The sequence below is a fragment of the Pongo pygmaeus genome, chromosome 9 (genome assembly GCF_028885625.2).
Source record: "Pongo pygmaeus isolate AG05252 chromosome 9, NHGRI_mPonPyg2-v2.0_pri, whole genome shotgun sequence".
In the NCBI taxonomy this organism is placed as follows: domain Eukaryota; kingdom Metazoa; phylum Chordata; class Mammalia; order Primates; family Hominidae; genus Pongo; species Pongo pygmaeus.
Genome location: NC_072382.2, coordinates 109,671,587 through 109,689,343, shown reverse-complemented (window position 1 = coordinate 109,689,343; position 17,757 = coordinate 109,671,587). Strand labels below are relative to the sequence as shown.

Below are 17,757 nucleotides of genomic sequence, written 5' to 3'. Positions count from 1 at the left end.
ATGAAAGATAAAAAATGGTAGACCTAAATTGGGCACTCACCATGAATGGAGCCTGCAGGACTGGAAGATGCTCTAGGTGAGTCAGTGAGTGAGTAGTGAGTGAATGTGAAGGTCTAGGACATTACGGTACACTTTATAAACTCTTAGGCTATGCTAAATTATACAAAAATATTTTTCTTCAATAATAAATTAATTTCAGCTTATTGTAACTTTTTTACTTTAAAAACCTTTCCTCTTTTTGGAAAACTTTTTGACTTTTTTGTAAATAACACTTATTGTGAAACACAAACACACGGCCAGGCACAGTGACTCACGCCTCTAATCCTAGCCCTCTGGGAGGCTGAGGTACAAAGATCACTTGAGCTCAGGAGTTTCAGACCAGTCTGGGCAACATGGTGAGACCCTGTCTCTATTTTAAACAAACAAACAAACAAAAAATCACAAACACATTCAGCTGCACAAACATATTTACTTTATATCCTTATTCTATAAACTTTTCTATTAAAAAAAGCTTTTTTATTTTTAAACTTTTTCATTAAAAACTAAGACAGACATACACACTAGCCTAGGCCTCCACAGGGTCAGGATCATCAACATTACTGTCTTCAACCTTCACATCTTGTCCCACTGGAAAGTCTTCAGGAACACTAACCTGAATGGGGCTATCATCTCCTATGATAACAACGCCTTCTTCTGGAATGCCTCCTAAAGGACCTGACTGAGGCTATTTTACAGTTAACTTTTAAATTTATTAGAGGGTACACACACTAAAAAAAAAATAACAAGTATATAACAGTAAATGTACTGCTACAGTTTGGATGTTTGTCCACCAAGCCTCATGTTGAAATTTGATCCCCAATGTTGTAAGTGGGCCTAATGAAAAGTGTTGGGTCATGGTGGTGGATCCCTCATGTATAGATGAATGCCAGTGGGGGTGGGGGCAGGGTGGTGAGCAGTGAGTGAGTTCTCACTCTGTTAGTTCCCTGAGAGTTGGTTGTTAAAAAGAGTTTGGTACCTCTCCCCACTCTCTTGCTTCCTTTCTTGCCGTGTGATCTCTACACACACAGGATCCCGTTCACCTTCTGCCATGAGTAGAAGCAGGCTGAGGACCTCACCAGCCTACAGAACTGTGGACCAAATAAATCTTTTCTTTATAAATTACCCAGTCTCAGGTATTCCTTTATAGCAACACAAATGGACTAAGATATACATAAACCAGTAACACAGTCACTTATTATTATTAGGACAATAATTTTATTATCCTATTATCCAAGGATTGGGTACTGTATACAATTATACGTGCTAGATTTTTATAAGAGTGGCAGCACAATAGTTTTATGTACACCAGCATCGCCACAGACACGAGTGATGTGTTATTGCACTACTACGTTACAAGGGCTACAATAAACATTGCCAGACAATAGGAATTTTTTAGCTCCCATTATAATCCTATAAGACCACCATTATGTATGTGATCCGTTGTTGACCAAAACATCAATATGCAGTAAATGACTGTATATCCAATTAATGGCACTCTAATTACCAAAGGAACCCAGTTGGCATATTTTAGATAATTCATGTGAATTATGAGGTTAGCTATTTGAATGTGTGGGTTCCCTTACTATTTATGAAGCCACTATTGCTCCCAGTTACGTGATTTTAAAACCCCATTTGCCAATCCCCACTAACCAAAAGAATCAAACCACTGTACAGTTGTCCCTTGGTATCTGTGGGGAAATGATTCCAGGATCCACCCCACCCCACCCCCACCCCTCGGGATACCAAAACCCATACATGTTCAAGTCCCTGATAGAAAATGGCATAGCATTTGCTTATTACCCATGCACATCCTCCCATACACTTTAAACCATCTCTAAATTACTTATAATACATACTATAATGTAAATGCTAACAGCTGCTATATTGTATTGTTTACGGAATTATAAGAATAAAAGGTCTGTACATATTCAATACAGACGCAATTTTTTTCTGAGGTTTTTTTTTTTGAGATTACTGCTATTTATAGATATAGAAACTGAGGCACAGAAATGTTAAGTAACTTGCCCAATATCACACAGCTAGCAAATGGCAGAATCTGGAGACCAACCCAAGCAGTATGGCTCCAGAGGCTGAGCTCATAACCACTGTTACATTGCAAGTCCACTACTTGCATCTATAAGGGATTCATAAAACCTTTCTTATCTCAACAAAAGTGAGGTGGCTTAATAAAAATAAATGTGTGCGGGTGCCATACCAAGTGCATATATATGATGTTTCTCTCTTTTTTTTTTTTTAAAGACACAGTCTCACTCTCTCACCCAGGCTGGAGTGCAATGGCGTGATCTCGGCTCACTGCAACCTCTGCCTCCCGGGTTCAAGTGATTCTCCTGCCTCAGCCTTTCGAGCAGCTGGGGCTACAGGCATGTGCCACCACACTCAGCTAATTTTTGTATTTTTTTAGTAGAGATGGGGTTTCACCATGTTGGCCAGGATGGTCTTGAACTCCTGACCTCAGGTGATCCGCCTGCCTCAGCCTCCCAAAGTGCTGGGATTATAGGCATGAGCCATCACGCCCAGCCTTTTCTGAGTATTTTTAATCTTTGGTTGGTTGAATCCACAGACATGGAACTCATGAATACTGAGGGCTGATTGTATATATTTGAATACCAGTAATTCTTACTACTGCAATTCTCACTATGTTCCAGCCACAGAAACCTTTTAAAGGTGTTCCTCAAACAGGCCAAGCTCATCACTGCACCTCAAGACCTTTGCCTTAGAATGCAGATCATTCAGTTCTCAGCTCCAATGCCACCTCAGAGAGGCCTCCCAAACCAGCCTAAGAAAAATGCCCTTCCTCCATTCCTCTCTGCACATCCAGAGACAAAGTCTTGAGATGGTACAAGAGACACTCTGATTGTCTATAAGACTGAAATTTTAATTTGGAATAACCAGGCTTTTAAGAAAAGCCCAGGAAAGCTATAGGATCTGGCTGAAATGTCAACATGAGGAAGAGAAAAAACATTCAACAAAAAATAGTCAAAAGCAGTTTTTTGGGGAAAAATTATTTTCTGTTGTAAATAAGTGAGTAAAATAGTGGCTCCACCTTCCGGAACACTTTTTTTTTTTTTTTTTTTTTGAGACAGGGTCTCACTCTGTCGCCCAGGCTACAGTGCAGCAGCATGAACACTGCTCACTGCAGCCTTGATCTGTGCTCAAGCAATCCTTCTGCCTCAGCCTCCCCATGTAGCTGAGATTACAGGCATGCACTAACATGCCTGGATAATTCTTAAATTTTTTGTCGAGACGAGGTCTTACTATGGTTGCCCAGACTGGTCTTGAACTCCTGGGCTCAAGCTATCTTCCCACCTGGGCTTCTCAAAGTGCTGCAATTACAGGCGTGAGCCTCCGCATCCGGCCTTGAACATTCTTATCATGTTGTTTTCGGTACTGCCCTAATTACCAGTAAAAACTATGCAAGTGTATTCTTTATGTCTTTAGTGTCAGTATTCATCCATCAGGATATAAGCCCCAAAGTCTAAGAACTTTGTCATATTCACTATTGTATCACTGATACTTTTTTTTTTTTTTTTTTTTTGAGACAGGGTCTTGCTTTGTCGCCCAGTCTGGAGTGCAGTGGTGCGATCTCAATTCACTGCAGCCTCAACCTCCTGGGCTCCAGCAAGCCTCCCAACTCAGCCTCCTTTGTAGCTAGAACTAAAACTGTACACCACCACCCCCAGGTATTTATTCTTTATTTTTTGTAGAGACGAGTTTCACCATGCTGTTCAGGGTGGGCTAAAATTCCTGGGCTCAGGCAATCCACCCACCTCAATCTCCCAAAGTGCTTGGATTACAGGTGTGAGCCACTGTGCCCAGCCTGACATTTAAAATGGTATCCAGTACAGCATAAATGCTCAGATTTTTATGGAATGAACAAACCGCAGTTACACAGATCAATTACCTTTGATATTATTTGTATGTACTCCATGGATATGACCAACGTTTTCTAATTTTTATTTTTGTAGAGGTGGTAGGTCTTGCTATGCTGCCCAGTCTAGTCTCCAACTCCTGGCCTCAAATGATCCTCCTGCCTCCGCTTTCCAAAGTGTTGGGCATGAGCCACTGCAACCAGCCTTTGACCAAAGTTTTAACCTGAGCTGTATCCTGCTTTTTGTTTGTTTTTTTGTTTGTTTGTTTTTGTACAAATGGGGTTGCCCAAGCTGGTATCAAACTCCTGGCCTCAAGCAATACTCTCACCTTGGCCTCTCAAATCACTGGGATTACAGGTGTGAGTTACTGCACCCAGCCCTGCTTTCCTTACAGAGCATATGAGGCATCTATTTCCTCCACCTACTAACCAAGGCAGGAGGCAAATGGCTTTTAATGACAACTGGGTTCACCAGGACACTAGGCAAAATATTTATTAAGAGAAACCTCAGGTAGGGGTGGTAGCTCACGCCAGTAATCCCAGCACTTTGGGAGGACGGGGCAGATTGCCTGAGCCCAGGAATTCCAGACTAGCCTGGACAACATGGCAAAACCCTGTCTCTAAACATTTTTTTAAATGAGCTGGGCATGGTGGTGTGGGAGGATGAGGCGGGAGGATTACCTGAGCCTGAGGAGGTCAAGGCTGCAGGGAGCTGTGACTGCGCCACTGTACTCCAGACTGGGGGACAGAGTGAGACCCTGTCTCAACAGAAAAGAAAAGAAAAGAAAAACCTCTCTGGCTGACTAGCTCTTTTGCTCATTCCTGTAATCCCAGCACTTTGGGAGGCCTACGCAGGAAGATCACTGGAGCTCAGGAGTGGAGACCAGTCTGGGCAATACGGTGAGATCCCATCTCTATAAAAAGTTAGCCAGACCTAGGGTGGTATGTGCCTGTAGTCTCAGCCACTCAGGAGGCTGAAGCGGGAGGATCGCTTGATCCTGGGAGATCAAGACTGAAGTGAGCCATGATCGTGCCACTGCACTCCAGCTTGTGTGAGAGTAAGACCTCCTCTCAAAACAAACAAAAACAAAAACAAAACCTCTCTTTTTACTAGAAAGATGCTTAGTATCCCCTTTCTACCTTCCGGCAGTCTAAAATTCCCCTCCTCTAATCTACTGAAAAATGACTGATCAAAATTTATCCTGAGCTGCCACTTCCTTTTAGAAGTTTTAATGAACATACATCACCTCCAGATTATGGTAATTGTTCAATCATTTATTTTCATAGAACATGAAAGATTCCACCATTTACATGTATCACAAAGTTTTACAGTTACTCATTAGTCCACTAGTCCCTCTCCCATTCCTACCCACGACCAACACAGACACCCTTGAAATTTGTTTCCTCCCTAGGCTGTGTCGAACGCAACCATCTCTCTAGGACAGTACACGGAAGTAGGGAAAGACGCTCTAAGGCCCATGCCCCTCTTAGATGTACGTTTCAAGAGGGCAATTTCTATCAACCCAATGAAATACTGACAAGTTCTTAATAAGGTTCTCATTTATGTTTAACTAGACATATTAAAAAGAATTCTCTGGTTATGTACCTTAACCACATTCACCAACAATATTCAATTCTTCGTATCACACCCATATTCCTTGCCAAGCATGATCCTGACTCTGTGCTTTCACACTGGCTGTTCCCTCTACAAGGAATTCTTCTAAATATGTACATGACTTGCTCCCGTGCTTCATTCTGGTTTTACCTCAAATATTATCTCCTCAGAGGCACTCCCTCACTATCTTATCAAAAATAAGCCAGCCGTGGTGGCTCATGCCTGTAATCCCAGCACTTTGGGAGGCTGAGGTGGGAGGATCACTTAAGGTCAGGAGTTCAAGACTAGCCTGGCCAACACGGTGAAACCCCGTCTCTACTAAAAATGCAAAAATTAGCCAAGCGTGGTGGTGGTCACCTGTAATCCCAACTACTCGGGAGGCTGAGGAAGGAGAATTGCTTGAACCCAGGAGGTGGAGGTTGCAGTGAGCCGAGATCGTGCCACTGCACTCCAACCTGGGCAAGACAGTGAGACCCCGTCTCAAAAATAAAAATAAAAATAAAAATAAAAATAGCATCGAGCACTCTCTCCTTTACCCTGGTTTTTATTCATAGTACCTATCACAACTTGACTTACAGTATGTATTTAACTGTTTATGTTTATTGTTTCTCTTCCCAACAAAAATGTAAATTATACAAGGGCAGGAGTTGTCTGCCTAGTTCATCATTATCTAGTTAGAATTAGGAAATACTAAATTCTTGTTCAATGAATAAATGTATTTCCCATAGACTTAATTACTCCTGCTATGGTTACGGTTTCAATGAACAAGGTGTCACTGGCACAAATGCCCCTCATCCATGGCCAATCTCACAAGCAGATTATAAATATACAGAAAATAGAATAACTTTTATGTGTAAAAGCTAAAAACAGATTGAGGGCTTGAGAGTATCTCTGCTCACATATTTTTCAAATATTCCTCAGTAACTATAGAACTTTATTTCAAAACCCTTGCCTAGCACTGAAGGCCCTTTGTAATCTGACCCGACTTCCCTTTCACTCCTATCCCTCTTCTTGTTTCCCTGTATTCTGGGTTTCTATGCTGCAACAATCCCAAGGAACACTATTCATACAGAATATCTAACACAGCATGCAGCCCTGCTTACACTGCAGCCAAACTGATCTAGCCTAGATTCCTACCAAATTTTCTCCTAATTACCAATACAAAAAGTTTACCCATTATTCAAAATCCAGCTCCAACACTTTCTCCATAAAATTTTCACTGATCATCCCACCAGAAATTATTTCCTCAATCTGTGAGGGAACATAGAGCAGTTGGTAACACATCTGAAACTTTTGCCTTATAATAAATCATTAGTACCTTTTACTCTCCTTTAGCATATGGTAAATTCCCAAAGAGCATGGACATTGTTCTACATATCTTTGCATTCTCCATGATGCCTTGCATACGGGTGTCAATAAAGTTATTTTAATAATGAATAACTTTTACAGGCACTTTTTATTGTTGTTGTTTTATAGAGACAGGGTCTTGCTACATTGCCCAGGTTGGCCTCAGGTAATCCTCTCACCTCATCCTCCCAAAGTGCTGGGATTACAGGCATGAGCCACCATGCCCGGCCTCTATAGACACTCTGAATCACTGCTTTACATTTCCATTTTCTTTCCTCTTAAAGGATAAAAAAAAGTCCACTGAGAAAAGTAGTATGAATCATATTTCAGTTTAAAGTTTGATTTATCTTGTAGTTCGGTTATATACTACTGCCTTCTTGTGCCTCCAACTCACTAGATCCAATTAGAAGGAGAGAGAATGAGAGTTAAGAGTTAGTTATTAGGGAGAAGACGACCTCTGGCATGCTAGTGAGCCAACAAGTAACCAGCTAGGTAGGGGTGTGTGTGCACACACGTATGAGAGAGAGACAAGAGACAGAGAGAGAGAATACTAGTTAGTTATCAGGAGAAGACCCAGCTGGAAAGATCTCAAACAATTTGAATCGTCAAAGGTATCTGAACAGGAAAGTGATATGGTGAAAACTGCATTTTGATCTAGAGCTCAGATCAGAGCTAAGAGATAAAAATAGTGAAATCATGGGAGTTAAGACTGTCCCAGAAAAAAATATACAAAGATAGAAAAGGGCTGAAGATAAAATCCTGAGAAATAATTCTATTGGGGACAGGGGAGGGAAGCCAGTAAAAAAACAAACGTGATTTGAGAGCGAGCAGATCAAGGAGGGAATGTCATAAAAACCAAAAGAGAAGCAGAGGAAATGAGCAAGAATACCAGAAAAGAGGATAAATATTACCAGAGAAGAATCTCATTTGATAATCAGGAGGTTGCTAGTACTTTTACGACTGACAGGTTCTATACAATTGGGTGGGAGAGAAGAGTAAGCCATATCAGTAAGTTAAAGGGCAAAGAATTATAAAGGCAGCAAATGGGGGCTGCTTTTCTAAGAAGTGCGACAGTGAGAAATAGAAGTTTGAGGCAGAGGCAGAATACAAGTTTGTATGAGGAGGCAGAGTGCAGTGGCTCACGTCTATAATCCCAACACTTTGGGTGGCCGAGGCAGGCCGGATCACTTGAGGTCAGGAGTCTGAGACCATCCTGGCCAATATGGTAAAACCCCGTCTCTACTAAAAATACAAAAATAAGCTGGGTGTGGTGGCGTGTGCCTGTAATCCCAGCTACTCAGGAGGCTGCGGCAGGAGAATTGCTTGAACCCGGGAGGCGGAGGTTGCAGTGAGTGGAGATCCACACCACTGCACTCCAGCCTGGGCAACAAGAGCGAAACTCCATCTCCCAAAAAAAAAAAAAAAAAAGTTTATGTGAGGCGACATATGAACTTTCTTATCGGCATAGGAGAAAAAAGGGAAACTGAAAAAAAAAAAAAAAAAGTAAGAGGGGATATACCACCAAGTCCTAGGGGGAAGATGAGGACTGAAAAAGAACAAGCAGAATGAGACAATTTGGGAGGTAGCATGGAACAGAGAAGAATATAGGAGAAACAAGAAAAATGTTTGGTATCGACCAAGGAAGTTAAGGGCACTTCAAATAGCTGGGTAAAGTAATGTACTAAGAATTAAGAGGGGTGAGGCTCAGCAAGAAAAGGTTTAAACAATTGCTGTTTGGGGTGGAACAATAAACTGGAAATGAAAAAAATGAGCACTAAGGGCCCAGATGATAATTGCAAAAGAAAAGGAACAATCACAATTACACATTCAAAGTAATCTAAAACAGAAGATAAAATTATAATATCAGATCCCTACAAATGTTCTACAGACTCACTCTGTAAGGAAAAACAACAAAGATAAAGTAGTTATATGGAAAGGTTTTCAGAGATATAAAACCCCTAAGCAGTTAACTGTATATGTCAAAATGTGCTACACAAATCTTTACATAGCTGAAAGACTTCTAAGATACAGCAATAGTCCACTTGCTTTAAACAGACAATAAAATTATTAGAGTCAAATTCCAATATTAAAAAAGAAAAGCAGCTGGACATGGTAGCTCACACCTATAATCCCAGCACTTTGAGAGGTCGAGGCGGGTGGATCATGAGGTCAAGAGATGGAGACCATCCTAGCCAACATGGTGAAACCCTGTCTCTACTAAAAATACAAAAAATTAGCTGCGCGTGGTGGCGTGCGCCTGTAGTCCCAGCTACTCGGGACGCTGAGGCAGAAGAATCGCTTGAACCCGGGAGGCGGAGGTTGCAGTGAACCAAGATCGCACCACTGAACTCCAGCCTGGCAACAGAGCGAGACTCCGTCCCCCCAAAAAAAAAAAAAAATTAAAAAGAAAGAAAAGCTGGTGGTTTTTTAATGACATTGGCTTCTAACTTCTAAGTTACACATCAAGAAAGTTCACTAGAGTGACTGAGTCACTCACTAATTTTTTTTTCAAAATATTATCACCTTCCCTTTATTTGTAAATGTTCAAGTTAAAACACTTTTTAAATTCTTGTGAGCTTTTAAACCTAAACCCTAAGTACCCCGTTTTCTGTATATTCAGGCAGTTTTCCCATTCACAGGTCTGTGCTGTGGATGTAGATTCAGAATTTCCACAAGTACTTAACTAATATGAACCAAAGTAGCTTCCACAGGTAAGTACTTAACTAATACAGACCAAAGTAGCTTCCACAGGTAAGTACTTAACTAATATAGAACAAAGTAGCTTCCCCTCCAAACAATCCTTTGTGAGGTTTTGTAAGTAGAACAGTGACTTACTCTTTTCTGAGAGTTATTTTTGGGGAGAAAAAGACCTTGCTTTATATCCAGGTAATCAACAAGTCAAAATTTCCCAGAATCACGGACAAAATTACTTCTTAAACACATTTCAATTAATAGCATACTGTTTATGTAAACACACAGACGCATTAATAGGAGTCTTCAGAAATAAAACAAATTTTCTTTCCTTTTCTTTTTTCATTTAGAGTCTCACAGAGCAGTGGCGTGATCATAGTTAACTATAACCTCTAACTCAGAATTATCAATAGCACCTATATTGTAGGAACACTGTGAAGATTAACCTATCTAAAACAATCCTCCCACCTTGGTCTCTCAAAGAGCTGAGATTACAGGAGTGAGCCACTGTGCCCAGCCCACAAATTTTCTTTCTGAAGTAAAGCATGGGAATTTTGCTATACCATTATAAAAGAGAAAAGCAGAGTGGGATGGGTTACTCAATTCCCCGAATTAGTTTTCTTAAAGAAAGAGGGGGAGTAGTTATAGTAATTTATTGTATTATACTAATTAAGTGCCAGGCACGGTTTTAAGCATTACAGATATATTAACTAATTTAATCTTCACAATGTTCCTATGATACAGGTGCTACTGATAATGCTGTCCTACTCATAAGGAAACTCGCCCAAAGTCATACAGCTTTTAAGTGGTGGCTATTCAGGGAGTCTAATTCTAGGGCCCCTCTCCCTTTTAAAAGGTGATATACAGTACTGCCTCTTAGTAAAATTTGTTCTTCATTTTATGAGACAGTCCCATCTATTAGACAATCAAATATCAGTGGTCTAAAGAAGACATGATGGTTAGGTTCCTGTATATTTTCTTTTTTATTATTTTCTAGTATTCATCCGCATTGCCTGAAGGCATGAGAGGCCTCAGGAAGAGGTGGTTCATCCTTTGTATTAGGCTGGTGCAAAAGTAACTGCGGTTTTTGCCATTAATATTATGTTCCCTGAGCTAATCACTACCCCCATTTCTGTCCGTACTTTTAAGGCAAATGATTAACTACTACAGACACATACACAGAACAGACCAGTTCTAAGTCTTCCTCATTCTTCTCCAAACTTTTTAACTGGTGGAGAATCTGCCCCTGTGGGCCTAGATCTCCCTTGCTGTATAAAACTAACTTTAAATACTGTCTTTGACAAGGTAACTTTCCTGCGCCCTAAAACGATAGTATCGCTTCATCAGTTGTCATCTGGTTGTGTCCTGTAACTGGGGTGGGGGTTAGGAAGCAGTTTCCTAAGGAAAAAGATGAACTCAAGAATGGGAGAATTAGGAGGGAAGGTGTAACACGCAGTAAAGGGAGGAAGGGGGTGGAGTGGGAGGCACTGCTGGTCTGACTTGGAATTTCGTGCAGACAGAACGAGAACAGAAATGGAAGAAGTGGGGGGTCGAGTCACTGAAACCTGTTAGGCAGCATTTTCTTGGTTTTTCCTTTGATGCGTCTTAGGCATTGCTTCACAAGAAACTGAGACCTAGCAGTACTAACGGCCCAGCTGGTCAGGACACCGCACGACCATTCATCTCCCGCTCCCGGCCACAGCTGGTCCCTGGAAAGCATCGCTCCTCGCCAGCGCTCAGCCAGGCTTTTCTCCCAGCGGCCAGTCGGCGGGACCGACCACCAGAGCCTGTCGACCCCAAGGCCACAGACCCGCATTCCCGTCCTCGCCGGCTGCCACCGCGGCTTCCCTGTCAGTGGACAACCCCTGAACACTCCCACATTTCGCAGCTGAACCTGAACCGTGCCTTTCCCAAAGAGCCAAACCCGGCGGCCCCACAGTAAAACCAAAGCTGGAGGGAGGGTCTTACCTTTAACAGATTAGACGTCGCCATGTTCCTTCAACTTGGACTCTCGCGAGACGACGCGAGAATTCGTGGCGCTCCCGGCCAGGCCTTGACCGGAGGCCGGAGTTCCCACCAGGGCCCAGGGCCCGCCGGCCCGCACCGGGGTGTGGTGGGCGCTGGAGAAGCGCGCCGAGAGCGCTGACCTCGTCCCAAGCACCAGGAGCTTCCTCACTCTTGTCCCCTACATGGTCACCGGAGCTTCCCCACTCGAAAGACCTCATGCACGCGCTCAGGAAGACGGGAACGGCGAATGCTGAGAAGGCAACGGGAGCCGACCTGACTTGGAAGAGGAAGCATCGACTCCACGAGCCTTCCCGACTCCTTCGGATTAGCCTTTGTGGTTGCACCCGCCGCGGCCACCTGCAACGAATTTAGCTCAGCTTAGGCCCCGCAGCTCAGGTTCCGCGGCCACGTCACGTGACGCGAGGGCGGGGACGCGCTCGGGAGCGAGCGTGGGAGCTTGGAAGCCTCGGTGGGTCCCGAGGCCTCAACGAGGCCGGGACCGCGCCCTCTGCTGGCGGGACCTGGCGTTTTCCCGCACCGCGCCCCAAATCCCGGACTCGGTGTTAAGGGAGGTGCATTGTCCTGAAATGCTCACAACAGCTGTCTTCAATAACTCGTGCATAGAATGAGCCCAGTAAATATGTGTTGAGTGCACAAGCGTGTTGACTCTTAATATTTCTATTCAGGAATGCTTGACACTTAGATAAAATATTGTTCAGCGCTTTGGGAGGCCGAAGGGGGAGGATCACTTGAGGCCAGTTCAACACCCTCGTCATTACAAAAAAGTTTGAAAAAAAAAAAAAAGATTGTTTAGAGAATGAATATTAATCTTCGATTTTCTGAAGGCGCATTATCCTAGAAGATCCTAAACCATAAGCCCCCAGGTTTTACCCCTTCAGACCACAAACCACTGGCCAATGAGAGAGTATAATTTACATGTAGAACCTGCAGGATACCTGGTATTGTATTATGCATGTTTACAGACAACCTTCATACGGCCATAATGCGTAGAATTAAGTAAGAGCTCTGGACTGAGAAGAGGGATGGGCCTACTTAAAAAATCCAATCAAGTAGTTAATACTTGTTTGAGCACTTGTATGAACTAGGCACAGGAAATACAGGATTAAATAAAAGAGAAGACCCCTGCCCGTTTGGAGTTTATGGCCTAATAAGGTAGCCAAATGTTAAGCATGGTTACACAAGTCAAATATTACTTAGTGGGAGTTGTGATAAATACTGCAAAGAGGCCGGGCACAGTGGCTCACGCCTATAATCCCAGCACTTTGGGAGGCCGAGACACCTGCGGTCAGGAGTTCGAGACCAGCCTGGCCAACATGGTGAAACCCTGTCTCTACTAAAAATATACAAATTAGCCGGGCGTGGTGGCGGGCACCTGTAATCCCAGCTACTCGGGAGGCTGAGGCAGGAGAATCGCCTGAACCCGGAAGGTGGAGATTGTAATGAGCCGAGATCGCGCTATTGCACTCCAGCCTGGGCGACAGAGCGAGACTCTTGTCTCAAAAAGAAAAAAAAAAAAAAACTACAAACAAAAAAAATACAGTGTGCACTTGAGAGTGTAGGAGGGGAAAGTAAACTAGTATCCTAATCTCCATCTACCCAAGCCACCCTTTGCTTATGAAAGGAACTTTATAACTGAACCTTAGGACAACTTTTGAGAGCTTGATTTCAGCGTCCCACTGTCAATCGAAGCATTCCAGTTTTCCTAACTCACTTGTTCTGGAAACACCACTGCTACAACTCTGACTTCAATAAGTTCTCCATTCCATTGACCCCCATCACTTGTTATCTGCCATCTCCTTCTGTTTTCACTCTTTCTCATCCAATTTAGAATCGGCCCACTGTTATAAAAATGTTTAAATATTTAAAATGCTTAAATATTTATTTCTTTAAAATAGCACAGGCACATAATACAAAATTCAGAAGGTGCTAAAAGTAATACAATCAAAAGTAGGCTTCCTTCGACCTTCTGGGGTGATGTAATGTTCTATATTGTGGTAGGGCCTTCAGTTATTCAGGTGTATGCACTTGTCAAAACTCAGCCAGTATACCCTTAAGATTTATGCATTTCAGCCAGGCACAGTGGACCAGGCCTGTAATCCCAGCATTTTGGGAGGTGAAGGCAGGCAGATCACTTGAGCCCAGGGGTTCAAGACCAGCCTGTGCAACGTAGCTATCTCTATAAAAAAAATAAAATTTAAAAAAAATTATGCATTTAATTCAAAACAAAATAGTAAACAAAATTTGAAGTTTAATGGTATCCATACTGAAGAATTTAGGAGTAAGTGAATCTATATTTATAATTTACTTGGAAATGTATCAAAAAATAAGATGAACTGATGGTTGGGTAGAAACGTTGATAAAGCGGGCCTGGCGTGGTGGCTCACGCCTATAATCCCAGCACTTTGGGAGGCCGAGGCAGGTGGATCACCTGAGATCAAGGGTTCAAGACCAGCCTGGCCAACGTGGTGAAACCTCGTCTCTAATAAAAATCAAAAAATTAGCCAGGCGTGGTGGCGGGCACCTATAATCCCAGCTACTCGGGAGGCTGAGGCAGGAGAATAGCTTCAACCCAGGAGGCGGAGGTTGCAGTGAGCCAAGATCGCGCCACTGCAGTTCAGCCTGGGCAACAAGAGCGAAACTCTGTCTCAAAAAAATATATATATATATGTATGTATATGTATATATATAGCAAGTATAGTAAAATGTTAATGATAGAGTCTAGGTGGTGGCTATGCTAGTGTTCCCTGTGTAAAACCAGCTCATCTACATGTTTAAAATTTTTCATAATTAAATATTTGGGGAAAATTTTTTTTAAATAGGCCTGCCTTCCTCCGCAGTCCCCCAGGCATCCATTCTTTCTTCTCACAGACAACGGTTATGTTTCTTGTGAGTGCCTAGGACATTCTGTGCATGTATAAGCATTCATGTAGGTATTATTTTTTCTCTCCCCACAAATCATGGTTTACTACATATATTCTTTAGCATATTTGTTTTCACTCAGCAGTATGATATAAATTACTGAAAAAAAATTTTGTGCCTATTTTTTTTCCACACTTTTTTTTCTTCTTCTTCTTCCTCTTTTTGAGACAGAGTCTTGCTCTGTCACCCAGGCTAGAGTGAGGGGGCATGATCTCCACTCACTGCAACTCCCACCTCCCAGGTTCAAGCGATTCTCACACCTCAGCGGCCTGAATAGCTGGAATTACAGACCTGAGCCACCATGCCCGGCTAATTTTTGTATAGAAACGGGGTTTTGCCATATTGGCCAGGCTGGTCTCAAATTCCTGGCCTCAAGCAATCCTCCCACCTCAGCCTCCTAAAGTGCTGGGATTACAGTTGTGAGCCATCATACCTCACCTTTGACCTTAAAAGTCAAAGCTTTTAAGTTGTAAGAGGGGTTTTGTGAAATTACGTTGGCAAGTAGAAATGAGCATATGTTTCTTCTTATATTTATATAAGACATATATAAAAGGCAACCGTTCCTTCTTTTATTTCATAGCCTCTTATGTGATTAATTACATGGGAAAATGCTCAGAATATAATAGGTAAAAATATAGGATGCAAAATTCCACATATGTGCCAGAATTCCAACTTTGTAAAGAAAGAAAGCTACAGTTTTATTTCCTACACTGAATAGTGGATAAACTGGAAAAAATATTCAAAATGTTACCAGTGTTTGTGAGTAGTAGAAAATGGGATAATTTTACTTTTATTTATTTAAAATCTTTTTAAAAATCACCTGCTGGCTGGGCACAGTGGCTCATATCTATAATCCCAGCACTTTGGGAGGCTGAGGTGGGCAGATCACCTGAGGTCGGGAGTTCGAGACCAGCCTGACGAACATGGAGAAACCCTGTCTCCACTAAAAATACAAAATTATCCAGGCTTGGTGGCGCATGCCTGTAATCCCAGCTACTTGGGAGGGTGAGGCAGGAGAATCACTTGAACCTGGGAGTGGGAGGTTGCAGTGAGTCGAGATCACGCCATTGTACTCCAGCCTGGACAACAAAGAGCGAAACTCCATCTCAAAAAAAAAAAAAAAAAAAAATCACCTGCTAATTTAAGAAAATTTAGTCATCATGTTAAACCATAATACCTTACAAAATGAAAGTTCTCTATAAACTTTTCTCTCCCACCTCCTAAAATATCCGCTGTTAGCCATTTGTTTTATTCTTCTCATTTGTTTTCTGTGTATGCAGTAAAACATATATAAAGGAGTTTGTCAAATGTGGCTGATCATTTACATCAAAATAACCTGGGGTGCTTATTTTAAAAGCAGATTTCTAGGCTCTGCCCTCTGAAGATTCTGATTCTACAGGTCAGGAGTGAGGCCCCAAATCTACCTTTTCCCTAAGCATCCCAGGTGACTTTTCTTGTACACCAGTGTCCAATAATTCTTGTGCATCAATGGCCCGGAATTTCTCATAGAATGCTTAAGAATGTGTGCTTTAGAACCAAACAGATCCTGCCATTTATGAGCTACGAGACACTGGGTATATTACCTAACCCTGATGAGTCAAAGTTTCCTTGTCTGTATCTGTAATATAATGTATTACAGTGGCTCACACCTGTAATCCCAGCACTTTGGGAGGCCAAGGCGGGCAGATCACCTGAGGTCAGGAGTTTGAGACTAGCCTGGCCAACATGATGGAACCCCGTCTCTACTAAAAATACAAAAATTAGCTGGGCATGGTGGTGTGTGCCTGTAATCTCAGCTACTGGGGAGGCTGAGGCAGGAGAATCGCTTGAACCCGGGAGTTGAAGGTTGCAGTGGGCCAAGATTGCACCACTGCACTCCAGCCTGGGTGAGAGGGTGGGACTTCATCTCAAAAAAAAAAAAAAAAAAGAAGAAAGAAAAAGAAAAAGAAAAAAATGTATTGCACGTGTAAGCACTCAGTAAATGTATTAATAATAAGACCTAATACATATAATGCTTACCATATGTCAGGCACAGTTCTATGCACTTTACATAGATGAATACATTTGACATAGGAATTTAATTCCTCCTTGTGGAGACCTTAAGTATCTTTTTTTGTTTGTTTCTTTTGAGACAGAGTTTCACTCTTGTTGCCCAGGCTGGAGTGCAGTGGTGCGATCTTGGCTCACCACAACCTCTGCCTTCTGGGTTACAGGCATGTGCCACCATGCCTGGCTAATGTATTTTTAGTAGAGACAGGGTTTCTTCATGTTGGTCAGACTGGTCTCGAACTCCTGACCTCAGGTGATCCACCCGCCTTGGCCTCCCAAAGTGCTGAGATTACAGGCGTGAGCCACTGCGCCCGGCCTTAAGTATCTTTTAAACTTCACACCTGAGAAGAGGAAGAGTCAGGTAGCTGATGTGAATGATCCATCATTTAGAAGGGGAAAAATGATGATGGAAAGGATAGAAAGGAGAAAATGTGCTAGAACCATGTTCCTGATAAGGAAAGAGGATGGCACTTAGGGCACATATGGGGAGAGGTGCACCTTGGCGAGCATCATGGACAGTCACACCTACTAGTAGGATAGACACAAGATGGTAGATAGGCTCTTGGAAGTGAAGATTCTCTTCCGATTGCTTCTCTTCTCTAATTGAAGTTGGAAGCCAGGTCATGAGCTGATAGTGAGGATGCTGTGAGGTTTAAGAAGAAAGGAGAAAAGGAGAAGATGGGAAATTGTTATCTACGATGGTGGAAGAGGAAAGAGAAATATATAATGATTCCTGGGCATCCCTAAGTGCCAGATTGAGACTAGTTATCCCAAATTTTAATTGAGGTCTCTCAGCATAGCTAAGGAAATTAACATTCACCAGAGTTAAGTAATGTGCCTAACTAAGGTCTCACAGCTCCTATGTGGCAGGACCTGTTTGATTCAAAAGACATAGTCAGCCACTCGGGTGCAGGCATAGAATTGGATGTAACCAAAGTTGGGGTTTTGTGAGAGAGAATGATGGAGGGCATTGAGCCTACCTACAAGGGAGTATGATGATTGACACTTGGAATTAAGCTGAATTAGGAGGCAAAGAACAGTGAAAAGACAGTAGGGTCAAAGTACCGTCCATTCACATTGGAATCTAAGGATTGCCGGAGTCAAATTCAAGAGGTACTAGGCTGAAGATAGGAGGTGACAGTTGGAGAATGAAATTGAGCTTAGGTTGTTATTGGGAGCA

At 42.5% G+C, this 17,757-nt stretch overlaps 1 protein-coding gene across 1 annotated transcript in view; it reads right to left on the bottom strand.

Annotated features, from left to right (window-relative positions):
- Positions 1-12,235, bottom strand: part of CUL5 (cullin 5) — a 99,998-nt gene extending 87,763 nt beyond the window's left edge. The window contains 2 exon segments of the mRNA XM_054438734.2: positions 11,550-11,576; positions 11,579-12,235. Of these exon segments, the coding sequence (XP_054294709.1) occupies positions 11,550-11,576; positions 11,579-11,806 (255 nt within the window). The 5' untranslated portion in view covers positions 11,807-12,235.
- Positions 12,236-17,757: the final 5,522 nt, after the last annotated feature.